At 35.3% G+C, this 19922-nt stretch overlaps 1 protein-coding gene across 1 annotated transcript in view; it reads right to left on the minus strand.

Moving 5' to 3' along the window:
- Positions 1 to 12588, minus strand: part of LOC138704268 (uncharacterized) — a 114385-nt gene extending 101797 nt beyond the window's left edge. The window contains exon 1 of the mRNA XM_069832139.1: positions 12468 to 12588. Coding sequence (XP_069688240.1) covers positions 12468 to 12588 — 121 coding nt within the window. The remainder of the gene's footprint in view (positions 1 to 12467) is intronic.
- Positions 12589 to 19922: the final 7334 nt, after the last annotated feature.

Consider the following 19922-nt stretch of genomic DNA (forward strand, 5'->3'; position numbering starts at 1 on the left):
TATAATTTGGGGGTTGCATAGTAACTGAATGTTTCTGCTTGTGGACAACATTAAAACTCCATTCATATCTTCTCTCCCTGAATCGTACATCAGGAATCATTCTTTCAGTACTGTGGGGTACATGGGACATAACTTTGGGGTCGTGTAAGGAATTCATATGAAGTGGCCGAGTGAGATTCTATTCTTTATTCGCTATGATTTTCAAATTCCTTCTGCTTAGAAATCTGGCTACTTTTTTCATTTTTGGCACCTTAACGACGATTCGTTTGCACTCTTCCGTTCACGTCACGTTCTTGTTCGTTCAGCCCCTAACCTTCTAGCTTCTCTGCTAAGTAATTTAACTCACTGATTTCAGCTGTATAAAGTCGCAACACGGTTCGGAGCAGTTACTGTGACGTCATTACTCGGTTGAACCGAGTACAAATGTCTGGCGGCAAATTTAAAATTTAGAGAGATTGAGTCGATTTTAGAACGCACTTTGAAAGTGAAACCAAGCGTGTTTTAAAAGCGTTGTAGTAAAGTGCTTTCGCTTTGCCAATTGACGAGGAAAAAGTACTAATCTTCATTGCAAAATGGCAGTTGCAATTTCATTTGCGTGATTGCAACTATTTGCGGAGTTATTTTGTATGAAAGGCCTATTTAACTTTCAGTGTTGTTATATATGACAGACGAAATAAAATTGATAAAATAATTTTAATACTAAAAGCTAATAAATTAACATGTGATGTAAACGTTAAACGCTGCAGCTAATTAAAAAAGAAGATACAAAGAAACGGGCTCCATGAAGCGCTGCCTAAATTGCGTGTATTTGTAATTTTAGTTAATTTTTCTGTACTTAATTATATTTGAATTTCTATTAGATTGGTTGGTGGTGTAATTGTTAGATTAATTTGTATGCGTCAAACAGACTTATAATCATTAATTGCTTATTCTTCTGTAGATGTAGGTTTTTTAATGCTAATTATATTATTAACATTATTATCATTAAAAATTAACACAGAAGTATTTACTATTACGGGAAGTGGATAAAATAATCAATAAAACGTGGAATCTTAAACTGAAGAACATAATGTTTATTTATTTTATAGCATTACTAGCCTTCAATGCAACCATGTTCTCTTTGGTGAAGAGTAATATTATTGATAAATTAGGTAATTAGAAATAAATACAAATAAAATTATGACTGAGGAGGTAACACAAATCCAATAAACACAAATAGAGGAAAAATATATATCGCACTTCTTTTTTAAACATATTTTAATATTAATCAAACACTCTAATATGATGATGATAATTATAATAATAATAGTAATAATAATAATAGTAATAATAATATTATAACATATTATTATTATTATTATTATTATTATTATTATTATTATTATTATTAGTATGTATAGTAATATGTTCAGACTGTCAATGTTCATTAGGTCCACTTGACAGGTCATATAATAGGCTGAACTCCTCTTCAATACTAGAGGCCTTTCAGCCCGCCTTGGGGATAAGGAAATAATTTGTCCTGCAGCAGAAAATATTTAAATACAACAGTACCTACGTTGTTGTCTGCTAGAATTAAGTAAAACACGTGAACTCTGTTTGAACTGACCGGTAACGGCTACGGTTAACCGAGTGACTTCGGTGCTCCGCTGCCAAGCACATAAACCGATAGAACCGAGTAACTCAAGAGTTCTACTCGCTCCGTCCCCAGCTCTACGGCAGACCCCTCTCCCACTAACTAATTTATGTATTATTTTTTTGTAAATTTTCAAGAATCAATAATTTTATTTACACGATAACATTCCACCTCACACAATTCCGTAGCACCAACACACAAAGCCCTTTTAAGTCCGTCACGGAGTTATTTTCACAGCTTCGACTTGTACCCTGGCTAAAGAAGATTTACTTCAATAACTAATTAGACTTCTCATTTGAGGTACATGACAATTTCAGGAATTGATCTCTTTCATTACTCACAACAAGGACATACTATCCGACAAAGCGAACTTCCGACGCGGAAAATATGTGCAACAACGCTGTGACGTCATCGTATCGTAAGATAAGCGGACACCTGATCGACTGCAGCGCCCTGACCTACAAAGCCAATTCGACTTGCAGGCATTCAAAGCTATCTGACCTCCAGCTTTCTGATCGTGCAAGCGAACTTTCTAACCACGGGATAAGCCAGAACCAAAGATATAACAAATTGACAAACTTTGAAATAGTTCAGCTAATTCTCAATAAGTGATCCTATTATTGAGCCGGGTAAAATAGTATTTGGGAAAATGTTAATGTAGATTAAATATACCTTATTATAATTATTTACAGTATCAGTGGTTTTCCGCTAAATCTAATGTTTTCATCAGAGGGGGACGAAATTTTTAATTTTATAATGTCGGTATATTTATGTACTATAACTCTTATCTCCGCCATCTCTTCATATAAGTAATAATTAAACAAGCCATACTTACGCGAACAAATTATTTATTGATCATTATCCATTAGTAGGGGTAGGTATCTTTGAACGCCAATGTACCAGTAAGTTTAGAAACGTCTTTGTATTACAGAAAAATTCAGTGCACAGTTTGAATGCTAACGTAGCACCAGTGAGAAGTCTTCATGGGAGATCTTTGGACGGTTTCCGTTGCAGATACTGCAACGAGATTGAAACGTTAGCACACGTCCTAGGATCCTGTCAGCATGGAGAACTCCTGAGAAATTCACGCCATCATAACATCCGAAAACTAATAGCACAAGGCCTTAGAAACAAATCCTTCGAGGTCCATGAAGAGGTGCACTGCGTTGCGTCTGAAGGCGGCGGAATTAGAAGAGCGGACATCGTGGCTCTAGACAAGACTAATAGTAAAGGCTTTATACTGGACCCAACTGTGAGATTTGAGATGAGCCAGACCCAACCATCCGAGGTCAACAAAGAAAAACAACAATTTTATGAGCCTACTATTCCGTATTTTCGAGAAAAATATCAGATGGAAGGCACCTGGGAAGTACATGGTTTAATGATCGGAGAGAGGGGCACCATCCCACGATCAACTGTAAACACTATCAAAACATTTGGAATCCATGACATCATTCCAAAAATAATTACTTCAACCATTAAAGGGTCTGTGGCAATTCTGAAAAATCATTTATACGGAATATCATAATACCCCCCCCCCTTTCTATTCGTTAGTGTGTGATTGTTACAATATATGTACAAATTTATTATTTCTTAAACTTAAGCTCCTAGTTCACATTTCAATTTGGCTCATCTATCTTACTGTAATCATTACTATTCTTATATGTGTGTTATTCTGTGTTTTTGGCAACCCAGGATGCTGGGCAGACTATTTCTTGGAATAAATTATATATACGTTGCGAAGTAGAATAAGTTCTACATACCTCAAATTGTACCTAGAAACTTTACGAATTATTAATTTAATTTATTTATTTACTTATTTAATCTGACAGGATTAAGGCCATAAGGCCTTCTCTTCCATCCTACTAGATAGCACATATAAATACAAAAAAGAAATACACTGATGAAAATAATACATACAAATTAAGTTAAAGCCCTGTAGAGGGTCAACAGAGTCAAAAGAACACTATAGTGCTCTCATCGAGCTAATACAAGAAAAAAGAGAGAAAACAGAGATAGCAATGATGATATTGATAACTGACAATAATAATAATAATGATAATAATAATAATAATAATAATAAATACATTACATATTAATTATCAATTTTACAACAGCATAGTTACAATATTTACTACATGTCATGGGTTAAGGCGAAGTTGCGCAACCTGACATGTGTTCAACAAGCAATTCCATGAACTAGAATTTTATTTTTTAATTTAAATTTGAATTTAGATATTGTCCGACAGTCTCTGACGTGGTCAGGGAGAGAGTTCCAGAGGCGTGGAAAAGATATGCTGAAAGATGATGAGTAGAAGGTTGTTCTGTGCAGAGGAATATAGAGAAGGTACATGTTCCGGGTTCGAGGTAGTGAAAGGTAAACAAAACGAGATGCTACAGTAGGTAAGAGGGTGTAGAGGTGTGGATGATTTTAAATAGTAATAAGAGAGAGTTGAAGAATCTTCTTTCTTTAAGAGGACTCCAAGACAACAATTCCAGTGACGGTGTTGCATGATCGAATTTTCTAATGTTACAAACGAAACGAACGCAGATATTGTGAACACGCTGTAGTCTATGGGCAAGATCAGTATTTAGATTCGTGAACAGAGAATCGCAATAATCGAAGTGGGGCATCACTAAAGTTTGGATCAGGTTCTTTTTAAGCCTGAGAGGTAAAACATTGGTTAAGTGCCTGAGGGAATGAATTATGGAAAAAGGTTTCTTACATATGTAGGTCACTAGACTTTGAAAATTTAAATTTGAATGTAAATATACCCCTAAACTTTTTACTGTCTTACTATATGTAATTGTGGTATTATTTATTTTTGTATTTGATACAGTGGCTAGATCTACTGGGTGTTCATTTCAAAGTGTGTCATGACGTCACTGTTGTTGGGTCACCGATTTGAAGCGAGTTTCAGTTTATATGTTAGAGAAGTTGCCTATTATTTAAGGCGTTCTTCAATCTGAACTTGAGAACGTGTACGGTATAACTTGTACGTCGTAGCAACAGATGGCGGTCTGTACGGTCTGTGTGCTACCATAACCTCTTTCGAACTGTGTTTTGCGCCGGCAAGTCGTACGCAGGGTATTTGTTATCATCGGTTGCGTACGGTAACATTCCACAAAACAAATCAAATGCTCCGTGTCCATGTTGACCGTCGAAGTTAATGTCAACAAATACGTAAGTAATCATCTTAACCCTCTCCCCATATCCCAACAGTACGTATTTCCAAACAGTTCACATTCCTGCCACTACCGGCGTTACGGTACGTATCGGTACGTACTCTTCAGAATGAACGCCGTACTTGCTAGGCAACTTCTCTACCTCATAGGTTATACACCTCTGCGGAAGTGTAGGAAGATTGAATTCTCTAGGCTCATCGGCTAGCCACATGACGGCATACAGCGAGCCATGACACACTTTGAACTGAACACCCAGTATTTTGTTTAATGCTCGTTGGTGGCCCATTATTATAGCTTGTGATTTGTCTGGATTAAGTCTGAGTCCAAATTTTTGCGCCCATTGAGCTACAGATGTTAGATCTTCGTTAATTCTGGTCACAGAGTCATTGATTGTACAAGTTCGGGAATTAATGTAATTCATTGTAATTCATTCAATGTAATGAATTATGAGTAAGACGAAAGAAAAATTAGAATTTAAGATAAAAAGTCCTTGAGATTTATCTATGAATAAATTGTAATAATAGTGAATGGTAATTGAGATAAATCACGATTAATAAAATTTGTATTAAAATCCAAACAACATTACATTTATAAACATAAGAAAATTGCAATGAGTTGAACATGTTAAAAAATTTGAAAACCAGAGAGCAGTAAAGATAATTTTTGTCAATAACCCGCAGGTATAGGCCCCAAGGTAAATATTCGATATCAGATGGGAAGGCAACATTTTCATTTTTCACTTCATTTAGTGTTCTGCCCAAGGGCAGATCTTTCATATTGGTACAGAAATGGATAAGGGTGACAGAAATAACGGGAATATATTGTGAAGAAAATCAAAGTCCTTAGTGAACTCTCATGATGACGATAGAATAATAATAATGATAATAATATTATTATTAAGTTATTATTATTATTATTATTATTATTATTATTATTATTATTATTATAAGCACTATCAGTCTTCTTATTCCTGCTAAGGGTTTAAGATTTCATAAATTGTTTTATAATAGGAATCCTAAATCTCTCTCTCCGGGGTGCAGATGCATTAAATATGCTAATTTGCATGGATTCAACTTGGATCCATTTAATGTGTAATATATCTTTGAGTTTTTATGTCAGTATTATTAATAATGCCATTTATTAAGAAATGTATTAAACTATTCTTGTCAATTGCATATCTTTACAGTATTACTCATATTATTCCAGGCTTCATTTTTTAATTAACTCACTTATCTAATTTTAATAGTTATTTGTCCATTTATTTGTTGCATTTGGTCAATTGATTAATGTAGACTATTCCATTATTTCAATTATCTCATTGTACTAATTTTATAATTATTATGCTATTTTACTCTGTTGCATTTGATCAATGATTGATGTAGACTATTATATTGTTTGTGTTTCATCTCACTGCCATTTTCTATCATTCATTCTCATCATCATTTGTTGTTTTGTTCTGTTTTGTATCGTGCTAAACTGTAATTGGCCTTCTGCTGTTGTTTTGCACGTTAATATTCTAAATAAATAAAATAAATAAATAAATAAATAATAATAATTATTATTATTAATTCTCCATCATGTTAATGTACTGTACGTAGGTCTAAGTGAAGAATAGAACCTACACAACCACCAAATACGTAATTGCAACTAGAATCGTGGAAAAATTATTTACTCCTATGTATTTCCCTGCACAAATCTGTCATTCGCTACGCTGGGTTCGGTAGCACATTATAAAGTGAAGTTATGTTTCATGAAACTGTGCTTAATTTTGGCACAGTGTTTAAAATCCAGACAATAGATTGTACTTTCACATATAACTGTCCAGAACCAGCCGTATCGATTGTGCATTACAATAAAAAATACATAAAAGAGAATAGAGAGCGTTAGAGGGATGCTACAAGGTTCATCTCTTCTCCTCCAGGTGGTGCTGCGCGTGAGGCATATACGAAACATATCGATCAAGAAGGCTGTGGGGCGGCTGGCATGAGCCTGCATAATAGAACAGCAGAATGCGGGCGGTGCCCATACTGGCGAGGGATTATATAGAAAAGAGTCGAGTTTGCTTCTTTCTTTTGTTAACAAAAAAAAAAAAAAAAAAAAAGAATATCAAACTCTTGGAGAGAAACTTAGCTCATCTAAGCATCGCTAAGCTGTTACTGGCAGCATCATCCACGTTTAAAGCGACTTTCTAGAGCCATTAGTCCAACATTGTATAAGAAGTTAGCCCATTAAATTATTTGATATGGTAATTAATTGCTCCAATCTTGAAATAACCACAAGAGAACAGTGTCAAAATGCTTCAGCGCTGCCAATAATACAGAAAAGTTATTTTTATGTCAGACTAAAATAATTAAAGCTCTACATACAGTACACTATCCAGAACGACGTACATAGTTATCCTGAAACAGAATTTGCTTATAATATTATACCATAATTTTATAAATATTGTTTATTCTTGACTGGTCTTTATTTCACCGACCTTACAAACCTAAACAATGATTTTATTCACAGCAGTGAATTAATAGTACATTATGCAACGAGCCTATAATGATAATAATTAAGATCCAAGCATGTTTGTTTATGAAACGAGCGCAAGCGAGTTTCATAATTTTCATACGAGCGTCTTAATTACCTTTATAGGCAAGTTTCATACGACTTTTTATGCTCGATCATATTTATAACTTTAAATTATTCAGAAGTATACATTTTATTTGTAACTGACAGAAGATCGGAAGTGACCTTGTTCATAGCTCTTGAATTGTGAGATGTGCGCAGACGCGAAAGTATTGATTTTTTTCCGAGGAACAATAATGTCATTGACCTTGATGTAATGCAGAGAATGTATAACCTGGAAATTGATTTAGAATTGAAAAACGAGATGACAAATTGAATTTATTTTAATATTATTTACAATTAACCGTAATTATTATAGTAACAGAACATAACCTTCTGCGACAGTATTGGATTTCAGCCTCCGTGACGTTTCCCTCGTTGTCTTTCGATTGCATATCCGAGAATAATCGAAAACCTGAACTTTAATGAATAGGTGTACTTTAATGACATGCATTAAAGGACTGCTACCAGGTGTATAATTACTACATTTCGGCATGGTCGAGCATAAACATTTTTAATTCACGTGCAAATTAAAATTTTTAAATCACTCTCTCCTTGACAACAACACATCGTAAACAATAAAATCCTTATATTCATTTATGTATAACTTCTTCACAAACAGCTTAGAAAGAAAAAAACCTACAATTTAAAATTAAATTTAGATACCAGTAATGAAATTTAGATATTGGTAGCTAATGGATGAAATATACGTAATATGCCACACGACAGTAAATAGATTTTATGCGCTACATGGAAATTATCACCTTCGACTTCGCTTCGGGCGCCACACTTTCCACCAGAGAATAACATCTCAATTTTGCTCTCTTACACTGTAAATTACTGCTATATATTTTTATATAAGCCTTTATCAGTTAAAAAAAACTCTTGTGACACATATTTTTTAAATTCTATATAGCTTCCATTACAGTGTACTGTATTAAGATTATTATTGAGTCGAGATTTTTTTTTATTAAGATTTGTATTCAATACATTTTGACTTTGTTGTTTTAACTTCCGTTCCTTTATATTACATTTATATTTATATGTTTTTATATTTATTTAATTATTATTAGATTTGTCACTGTATCCACTTATTCCTTTCTTTTTATTTTTGTGCACATGTTGAATATATTGTTATATTTATAAATCTATAGTGTCTTATATATTTTTAAGTATATACAATATTTGCTTAAATTTATTGTATTAACCAATTAATATTGTTGTATACATAGACATTGTAATTAAGTCTAACATGTAACTTTCATATAAATAAATAAATACATAAATAAATAAATAAATAAATAAATAAATAAATAAATAAATAAATAAATAAATAAATAAATAAATAAATAAATAAAAATAAATTAGTTACGAGCACTTCACGATTCAAGTTTAACACTGACATTGGGGCGACTGGGATAAAGACATAGTAGCCACTCTAGACATGAATTTGATTCAAAGGAACAGATCCTCTAGGCTGCTGCTGCTGCTGCTTCTGCTGCTGCTGATGATGGTGATGATGATGATGATAATGATGATGATGACGACGATATCGACTATTATTGTCATCATCATCTTACATTCATGGTGGCCTGTTACGATCTCATGTCATGTTTTTAATTATCTTTCTGAACATCTCTTTTCTCTGGGATTGTAATTAAGAATCTGACGAGAATGCGGGTTCGAACCATGCGTTGAAGATATTACTGTCAGTTAGTCCAGTATGTAAATATATACGGTCCATAATTTATTGAAGAGATTTTGAGTGCTTGAAAAATGTCTTGAATAATTAATAACAATAATAATAACAATAATAATAATAATAATAATAATAATAATAATAATATTATTATTATTATTAGGCCTATTATTTTAACAAAGAATTTTTAGATTAATTTCACCCGTAAGCAATGTTAAGGTGACTTTGTGCTACATTTGCTTTTTTACAGAAACATGCTACTCTTTCACACGATGCTTACAAAAATTGAAGGCAATAAGAAAGCATTTTTATTCCGTCAGTGTTCTGATATGCAGCATTTCTGCTGGATTCGAGCGGAATCAACACTACAATGAAATAGACCATGCCCACTGCATAGATGCCTGACCATCCTTATATTCTGCTGGAGTTGAAAATTCTTGTGTTCCTTGTTGTAAATTAAAAACTTACCTAATTACTTGGGACACAAAATATTTTTTCATATTAAATTATTACTTTCCGAAATTTTTATAGACAGAGTTTGTGAATAAATTAAGTAGGAAAACATAAATGTTCGACAAATTCAGTGGACCAGAGTAAATACGCATAATGTTCGCATGATGTAACAGAAACATTTTTAAATGCGTGGGAGATTGAACAAGTAACAGTGTTGCGTTAATATTGATTGAGAACCCATATCTGGAAACTTCTGATTTTGCAGATAACGGGTCAGATAAATAACTCCCCGATGCACACACTGTTCATTTCTGTTAGAGAGTTGATGTCGTCCTCACGACATTGCGATATTAAAGACAACTCGTATCGTGGAACAATGAAGATATCAATTTATTTAATCAACTAGCCGTACCCGTGCGCTCCGCTGCAACCATTAGAAATAAATATAAAGTAATTACATAATTAAAGTAGGACATTTCATCCAGGGAACATTCGTGTTTGATAGAAGGATAAATCGTTTATTATGTTACTTAATTTAAATTGTATTAAAAAATTAAAATGCAATTATTTTGATCCAGAGACCACTCATTTGGTTATAAAAATTATTTTAGGAAATACAGGAAACGAATGCCTATCAAGTTTTCTGTGCATAAGAAGCTATTTTAATCTTGCCTGTCCTCGATTCACTCAGAAGTTACTGTAATAACATTATAGCATTATGTCCATCTAGAGAAACTACACTTTCCAATGGTGAATTAATAATCAATTATACAAATCGGTTAATTTAGCTTCCGATATTACTTCATACAAACACATAAACATTCTCTGTAGGCTATGTTTCATAGCTTTCGATTATTGTTGTCCAAGGCCCCTTATAGACGAAGTCATTTGTTTTTTATTTCATTACACCGCCTTAGATGGCATTGTTATTGTAATTTTGAAACTCATTTATCTCATTACATATTAGTCCTATCAAAATTTTGCATGGAATAAAACTTATCGGAAATTATTTTTAAAAAAACTTTTGTTATGTAATATTTTTTACGAAAATTAATAATAAGGGAGATATTTCGATTTATTTAATTCAAGCCCCCTTATAGCCCCCCCCTTTTAAATAAAATATATTGAATGCAATATAGCCTAAATTCTAAGTTACAACGAACTTAATTTATAATCCAGTTTTCATATAAATCGGTTGAGCCATTATCACGTGAAAAGGTAACAAACATCCAAACAGACATACAAACAAAAATTTCAAAAAAGCGATTTTCGGTTTCAGGCCGGTTAATTATATATGTTAGGGCCAATTATTTTTGGAAAATGGAAAATTACCAGAAAAATTTCGGCTACAGATTTATTATTAGTATAAATGAAACATTACAAATACTACCAAAATTAGACACTTAAAACAAGTCATCTGAAGAGGTGAAAGAGAAAGATGTCGTCGAGAAAAAGTAGTGTGCAATAGACATCCCAACATTACGTAACATTAAGTCCCGCGCCGTGGCGTCTTTGTCTAACAAGCAAACATTCTGATGGGGGCAGATAAAAAGTTAAAATTTTTTCTTCCACCATGTTAAAAATGTCAAAAGAAGTACTTATACAAATTTTGGCCACTCGACCGCAATTATGAGGCCGTCCCTGGGACCGTTTATAGAAAAAGCACAATTGCATGGAAATATTTATTGAAACAGATACAGCAATTGTTGTGCTATTTGTCAACATATCCCCCACTGGAATTGAGACATTTGTCATACCATAGGATCAATTTTTGTGTCATAGAAGTCAGCCGCCTCAGATCGGAACCAGCGTTTGACTGCGTCTGCACATCTCTCTGTCGATCCCATGATGAGAAATGTCTCAATTCTGAGGAAAAATATGTTGAAAAATAGCTCAACAATTGCTGTGTCTGTTCCAATAAATTTGTCCTATAAAATTGTGTTTTTTTTTCTGTTAACGGCCCCTGGCGAACTTATTTTTTTACGGCCCTCGTAATTGCAGTCGAGTGGCCAAAATTTGTATAAGCACTTCTTTTGACATTATTAACATGGTGGAAGAAAACAATTTAATTTTCTTATCTGCCCCCATCAGAACATTTGCTTGTAAGACATCCTGCCTAGGAGTCAACAGGCCTTGCGCGGAATGCGCGCTTATTCGAGTCCTCATGGAGGAATACATTTTCTCATGAAATTTCTGTCCGTATATGGAATCGGTGCCTACCCAGCAATGTGATACTCTTGGGGATAGGTAGCGAAATCCTGTTACTAAAGCCAGCTATAGTGTCCCCATAAGAAAGGAAGAGCGTGGGGGATTCGGGTTTCTTTGAGTTGTCTCAAATTCACTACTACTGTCATCCAGCAACTTATCGAAAAACCGGGAGAAGCACGCAATATCACGGACGATCGATTCGACGTTACGCAAATAAATGTGGTACCATTTTTACGAGACAGAGATAGGCCTAGTAATGAAAGGAAAACTTAGGAAGGTTTGGTGGAATGATGAGAAAAATGGAAGAACCTCGAAAAAATTCTTCACAACATTCATTTTACATCAAATAGAACTTTGATATTGCCGAGATTTGAACGCGGGTCCGCAGTTGTACTTACCCAGCGCTCTGCCAACTCAGCTACCAACAAGGTTCATATAAGAAAGTACATTTTAGCAGTCCCATTCCGCTCTATTCATCTATTGTGTAATCAACATTGTTACGAGTCTCGAATGCAATCGCAACTAATAACAAAAAAAATTGCGATAATCCCTTTTAGAAAGACGTGCTAATTTGTTTGGAGATAGAGGCAAAGTTGTGCTGTAGGATTTCAAACTGCAGTAAGTGGAGGCAACGGTGAATATTGGTATTGCTCTCAGTACGTTGGACCAACTCACCATATGTGGTTTGTAGTAACAGACTGTTCACTGACATGTGACAGTTTGTCACACTTCTCCTCGTCGGCACATAAGCCATTACCTCCTCATCACCCACCCTGGCGCTGAGGTTACTCCTCATGTTCTCTACTGCACCCCCGACCGGGTGGTACAGCACTTATTGTACTTCGTTAATTTAACGATACATGACACACATTACATACAGTTGATTACAACGGCACACGAGACCTTGCAAGAAGCCGAAGTGCTTTAATAGGAGTGCTCTAACTAACTTGCAAGCATTTAAATACAATGTACTGTATGTACGTATGCATGTATGTATGTATGTATGTATGTATGTATGTATGTATGTATGTATGTATGTATGTATGTATGTATGTATGTATGTATGTAGTTTTTAGTTAGTTGGTTATTTTTAACGACGCTGTATCAACTACTAGGTTATTTAGCGTCGATGAATTGGTGGTAGCGAAATGGTATTTGGCGAAATGAGGCAAAGGATTCGCCATATATTACCTGGCATTCACCTTACGGTTGGGGAAAATCTCGGAAAAAACCCAACCAGGTAATCAGCCCAAGCGGGGATCGAACCCGCGCCAGAGCGTAACTTCAGACAGGCAGGCAAGCGCCTTAAGCGACTGAGCCAAGCCGGTGGCTTGTATGTATGTATGTATGTATGTATGTATGTATGTATGTATGTATGTATGTATGTATGTATGTATGTATGTATGTATGTATGTGTATTGTCACTAACATTATTTTATACACTCTCACTTTGAAAGAGGAACAGAGGTTAAAGGTATTTCAGACTAAGGTGCTCAGGAAAATATTTGGGGCTAAGAGGCATGAAGTTACAGGAGAATGGAGAAAGTTACACAACGCAGACCTGCACGCTTTGTATTCTTCACCTGAAATACGTACTTATTTACTGGCTCTTAAGTAACCTGGGGATTCATTGCCGCCCTCACATAAGCCCGCCATTGGTCCCTATCCTGAGCAAGATTAATCCATTCTCTATCATCATATCCCACCTCCCTCAAATCCATTTTTGTATTATCTTCCCATCTAAGTCTCGGCCTCCCTAAAGGTCTTTTTCCCTCCGGCCTCCCAACTAACACTCTATATGCATTTCTGGATTCGCCCATACGTTCTACATGCCCTGCCCATCTCAAACGTCTGTATTTAATGTTCCTAATTATGTCAGGTGAAGAATACAATGCGTGCAGTTCTGTGTTGTGTAACTTTCTCTATTCTCGTGTTACTTCATCCCTCTTAGCCCCAAATATTTTCCTAAGCACCTTATTCTCAAACGCCATTAATCTCTGTTTCTCTCTCAAAGTGAGAGTCCAAGTTTCACAACCATAAAGAACAACCGGTAATATAACTGTTTTATAAATTATAACTTTCAGATTTTTCGACAGCTGACTGGATGATAAAAGCTTCTGAACCGAATAATAACAGGTATTTCCCATATTTAATCTGTGTTTAATTTCCTCCCGAGTAACATTTATATATATTACTGTTGCTCCAAGATATTTTAACTTCTCCACCTCTTCAAAAGATAAATTTCCTATTTTTATATTTCCATTTCGTATAATATTCTCGTCACGAGACATAATCATAACTTTGTCTTTTTGGGATTTACTTCCAAACCTATCTCTTTACTTGCTTCCAGTAAAATTCCGTTGTTTTCCCTAATCGTTTGTGGATTTTCTCCTAACATATTCACGTCATCCGCACAGACAAGCAGCTGATGTAACCCGTTCAATTCCAAACCCTCTCTGTTATCCTGAACTTTCCTAATGGCATACTCTAGAGCAAAGTTAAAAAGTAAAGTGATAGTGCATCTCCTTGCTTTAGCCCACAGTGAATTGGAAACGCATCTGACAGAACCTGATCACCTGAAATAATTAGAAACATAAAATCCAGACGTTTGAGATTGGCAGGGCACGTAGCATGTAAGGGCGAATCCAGAAATGCTTATAGAGTGTTAGTTGGAAGGGCAGAGGGAAAAAGGCCTTAGGGGAGGTCGAAACGTAGATTGGAGGGCAATATTAAAATGTATTTGAGGGAGGTGAGATATGATGGTATATACTGGCTTAATCTTGCTGAGGATAGGGAAACGTTGGCGGGATTATGTGAGGGCGGCAATGAACCTCCGGATTAATTAAAAGTCATAACTAACATTTCATACAATTTGTATGTCATCCGTTAATGTTGTTCCTGTTAGCCTACATTTCTGGTTTCCAGGAACCCACTAACTAGTATAGAATTACTGCGAGTACATACCCTTTACTACGTAGGCCCATTATTCAGTCTAGCCATTTCTTGACAAATATCCTTTATTCTTCTTATTAACATGCATATGTTACTGTTCGAAGACAGGTCTGAACCTCACAAGTGATAACAGCATGGCACCACTTATGAGGCAACTGGGCCTGGAGATAATGGGATATGGTGGCCAGTTCCTTTCCCCCTCCATTGCAAACATCGTCGATTAACTACATATTACACTAATCAGACTTCAGATGTATACAAACAATTGAGGACCTAACTTTCTAAATGATCTAAGTGCCAAAACACTGATGAAAAATAAACTGGGAAATGCATGCTGAGATAATACAAGGCCGTCTTTTGACGCACGAGTGAGTCTCTTGCAGTTGAGCAAAGACAATTTAGTATGATGTTCTAATATGGATATTCCTACCTTAGATTGAATAAAATGAAATTTGAAAAATTTGCATTTAGCACATTTAGAATGTTAAGTCTTCACTTGTTCTTCCTCTGACACATATCGTCAAGTGAGATGTACTGCCTGATAATGGATGTACATATCAGGCAGAACCTCAAACAGAGGTATTTTCATTATTATATAAGCTTATAAACATTTTCCTCGTCCCTTCAATTTTGTCCCATTTAATGTTTTATGTTCTTACATGCTATTTCTACATTTATTTATAGTAACCATCGGCCCTTCAATAAATATTTTCCTTGTTATCTCATAGCAAAATGTGTATCGTGTCTTCTTTTTGATTGTGTAAAGGGCATATAACTTATATTTTTCTATATCTTCTCTTCTATTTTCAACCTCTACCACGCTAGGCCCATCCTTTTTTCTCTGGTGTTAACCCATCATAATTATAGAAAATTAGTAAAGTGCATCATTGTACAATGGTATAATAATAATAATAATAATAATAATAATAATAATAATAATAATAATAATAATAATCTAAAAATATATGCAATTTAAAAATTAATGCATCTTGATTACACAACTTTTAACACTGTATCACTTGGGAATATGTATGGTAAGACTTTCCCGTGTTAAATTTCAACGTACCTCATTTACATGTTTCGACCTATTTAAGGGTCATCTTCAGAACTGGTCGTTGTTGGTCTTGGCGCCATTTGTTCTGTTTCCTGTGAGGGTGTGTTCCTGTGGTATAGTGTAGAGTCAAAGAGTGCCTGTGTTTTGAAGTTGAGTTGTGTGTTGAGAATGACGTTGGGGTGTGTTTTCGTGTGTCTGTATATTTCATATTGTTCTAGTGTGTTTAGTTTCTGGCTTTTTGGTTGGATGTGCAGTATTTCCATGTCAGTGTTGATGTCTCTGTGGATGTGGTTAGCATATGTGATGTGTTCTGCATATGTGGAGGTGTTTTGTAATTTTGTTATGGCTGTGATGTGTTCTTTGTAACGTGTTTGAAACGATCTGCCTGTCTGGCCTATGTAGAAGTTGTTGCAGGTGTGACATTTGAGTTTGTATACGCCTGTGTGGTTATATTGTTTGTGTTGTTTGTGTGTTGAGATGTTTATGTAGAGTGTTATTTGTTCTGTATGCGATGTTGTAATTTAATTTCTTGAATGAGGTTGCAATTTTGTGTGTGTTTTTGTTTTCGTATGTTAGTGTGATGTATTTTTTGTGTTCTTGTGTTTGTGTTGTATTCTTATGTTTTTTATGATTACGTTTTGTCTTACGTATTATGTTGTGTATAATGTTAGGGTTGTATCCGTTTTCTTGTGCTATGTATTTGATTGTGGTTAGCTCTTCGTTGTAATCTTGTTGGTTCATTGGTATGTTGAGTAGTCTGTGTACCATTAATATCTAGCGTACAATTCAGTCGATAACATAACTCTAGTTTAATTCAATAGCCATAAGTTATCTCCATGTATTGTGGGTCCCTATCACCACGGCATGGCGCGTCCTCAGGTTGCGGATAGAGGAGACGGCCTCCAGATATGGAGGGTAGCTGCGAATATATTGAATAAGCAGTCGTGGACAGCCGACAAGGGGTGGTCCTCCAGCTTGGGGGTTGGGCGAAGGGCTAACAACCCATCACCGTAAAAAACAGCTTGTTACGTATCCCTATAATAAGCTTCGGAATAGGACTGATTCTCTGGCACGACCACAGCAAAGGAATAAGGTTTTGAGATTTGGCACTTGGAACGTAACTAGTCTTTATAGAACAGGAGGGGTAACATTAGTAGCTAAAGAACTAGCTAGATATAGAATAGACTTCGTGGGAGTACAAGAGGTTAGGTTAGATGGGAATGGCATATCACAAATAGGAGATTACTTGTTGTATTATGGGGAAGGAAACAATAATCACCAATTAGGAACAGGATTCTTTGTTCATAAAATAATAAAATCAGCAGTAAAAAAGGTCGAATTTATCAGTGACAGGTTATCATATTTAGTACTTAAGGGTAGATGGTGCGACATCATAGTTATAAATGCTCACGCCCCTACAGAAGAGAAAGACGACCATATAAAGAATAGCTTCTATGAGGAATTGGAACATACTTTTGATCATTTCCCTAGATATCACATGAAAATTTTATTGGGGGATTTCAATGCTAAAGTAGGACGGGAGGATATTTTTAGACCAACTATTGGAAAAGAGAGCCTACACGCAATTAGTAGTGACAATGGAGTTAGATCAGTCAACTTTGCCACATCGAAAAATTTAATTGTCAAAAGTACAACATTCCCCCATAAGGATATACATAAATATACTTGGACTTCTCCAGATGGATTGACACACAACCAAATAGATCACATCTTGATAGATAAACGGAGACATACTAGTATAGTAGATATTCGAACTTTCAGGGGTGCAGACTGTAATTCTGACCATTATTTGGTGATTGGAGAATTAAGAGAAAGATTATCAGTAGCCAAGCGAGTAAAGCAACAAGTTAATATTACTAAATTCAATATTTTGAAATTAAAGGACGAGGAAGCTAAGCAAAATTATCAGGTCGAAATTTCGAATAGGTTTGCCACTTTAGAAAGTTCCGACGAAGTTGAGAAAGAATTAGATGTTAATAGCGTGTGGGAAAATATCAGAGATAGTATCAAAATTGCAGCTGAGCAGAGCATAGGTTATTATGAAACTAAGAAAAAGAAACCGTGGTTTGATGAAGATTGTTGCATGGTAGTAGAAAGAAGGAAACAGGCAAAATTGAAATTCTTACAGGATCCAGTCGAGGAGAAGAGAGATAATTATTTCAATGAAAGACGGGAAGCAAGTCGTACACTTAGGAATAAAAAGAGAGGTTACTTGAAGGAAAAACTGAATGAGGTAGAAACAAATAGTAAGAATAAAAACATTCGAGATTTATATAAGGGTATAAAGGAATTTAAGAACGGATATCAGCCAAGGGTAAACGTGATGAAGGATGAGAATGGTGACTTGCTTGCAGACTCTCCATCAATCCTAAACAGATGGAAAAACTATTTTGCGCAACTACTAAATGTACATAGGCCAAATAGAAATGATCGGGACGAAATTGAAATTCAAACTGCTGAGCCATTTATACCCGAACCCACGCTTTCAGAAGTCGAAATTGCGATAGAAAATCTGAAAAAGTACAATTCTCCAGGTATCGATCAAATTCCAGCAGAATTAATACAAGAGGGCGGAAGCGCATTATATAGCGAAATTTATAAACTTGTACTTGCTATTTGGGAAAAGGAAATTGAACCAGAACAATGGAAGGAGTCCATAATTGTACCTATTTTTAAAAAGGGGGACAAAACTAACTGTGGTAACTTTCGAGGAATATCACTTTTGTTGACGTCGTACAAAATTTTGTCCAATATTCTTTTGAGAAGATTAACTCCGTACGTAGATGAAATTATGGGGATCATCAGTGCGGTTTTCGGCGTAATAGATCGACTATTGATCAGATTTTTTGTATTCGACAGATAATGGAGAAAAAATGGGAGTATAAGGGTACAGTACATCAATTATTCATAGATTTCAAAAAGGCATATGACTCGGTTAAGAGGGACGTATTATATAATATTCTCATTGAATTTGGTATTCCCAAGAAACTAGTTCGATTAATTAAAATGTGTCTCAGTGAAACATACAGCAGAGTCCGTATAGATCAGTTTCTATCTGATGCTTTTCCAATTCACTGCTGGCTAAAGCAGGGAGATGCACTATCACCTTTACTTTTTAACTTCGCGCTAGAATATGCCATTAGGAAAGTTCAGGATAACAGGCAGGGTTTGGAATTGAACGGGTTACATCAGCTTCTTGTCTATGCGGATGACGTGAATATGTTAGGAGAAAATACACAAACGATTAGGGAAAACACGGAAATTTTATTTGAAGCAAGTAGAGCGATCGGTTTGGAAGTAAATCCCGAAAAGACAAAGTATATGATTAAGTGTCATGACCAGAATATTGTACGAAATGGAAATATAAAAATTGGAGATTTATCGTTCGAAGAGGTGGAAAAATTCAAATATCTTGGAGCAACAATAACAAATATAAATGACACTCGGGAGGAAATTAAACGCAGAATAAATATGGGAAATGCGTGTTATTATTCGGTTGAGAAGCTCTTATCATCCAGTCTGCTGTCCAAAAATCTGAAAGTTATAATTTATAAAACAGTTATATTACCGGTTCTTCTGTATGGTTGTGAAACTTGGACTCTCACTCTGAGAGAGGAACATAAGTTCAGGGTGTTTGAGAATAAGGTGCTTAGGAAAATATTTGGGGCTAAGCGGGATGAAGTTACAGGAGAATGGAGAAGTTTACACAACACAGAACTGCACGCATTGTATTCTTCACCTGACATAATTAGGAACATTAAATCCAGACGTTTGAGATGGGCAGGGCATGTCGCACGTATGGGCGAATCCAGAAATGCATATAGAGTGTTAGTTGGGAGACCGGAGGGAAAAAAGACCTTTAGGGAGGCCGAGACGTAGATGGGAGGATAATATTAAAATGGATTTGAGGGAGGTGGGGTATGATGATAGAGACTGGATTAATCTTGCTCAGGATAGGGACCGCTGGCGGGCTTATGTGAGGGCGGCAATGAACCTTCGGGTTCCTTAAAAGCCATTTGTAAGTAAGTAAGTAAGTAAGCCATAAGTTATCTTACCCATTACTAACAATTAAAAAAGCTACCATTTAGGATAAAATCTATGGC

The sequence above is a fragment of the Periplaneta americana genome, chromosome 8, assembly GCF_040183065.1.
Source record: "Periplaneta americana isolate PAMFEO1 chromosome 8, P.americana_PAMFEO1_priV1, whole genome shotgun sequence".
In the NCBI taxonomy this organism is placed as follows: domain Eukaryota; kingdom Metazoa; phylum Arthropoda; class Insecta; order Blattodea; family Blattidae; genus Periplaneta; species Periplaneta americana.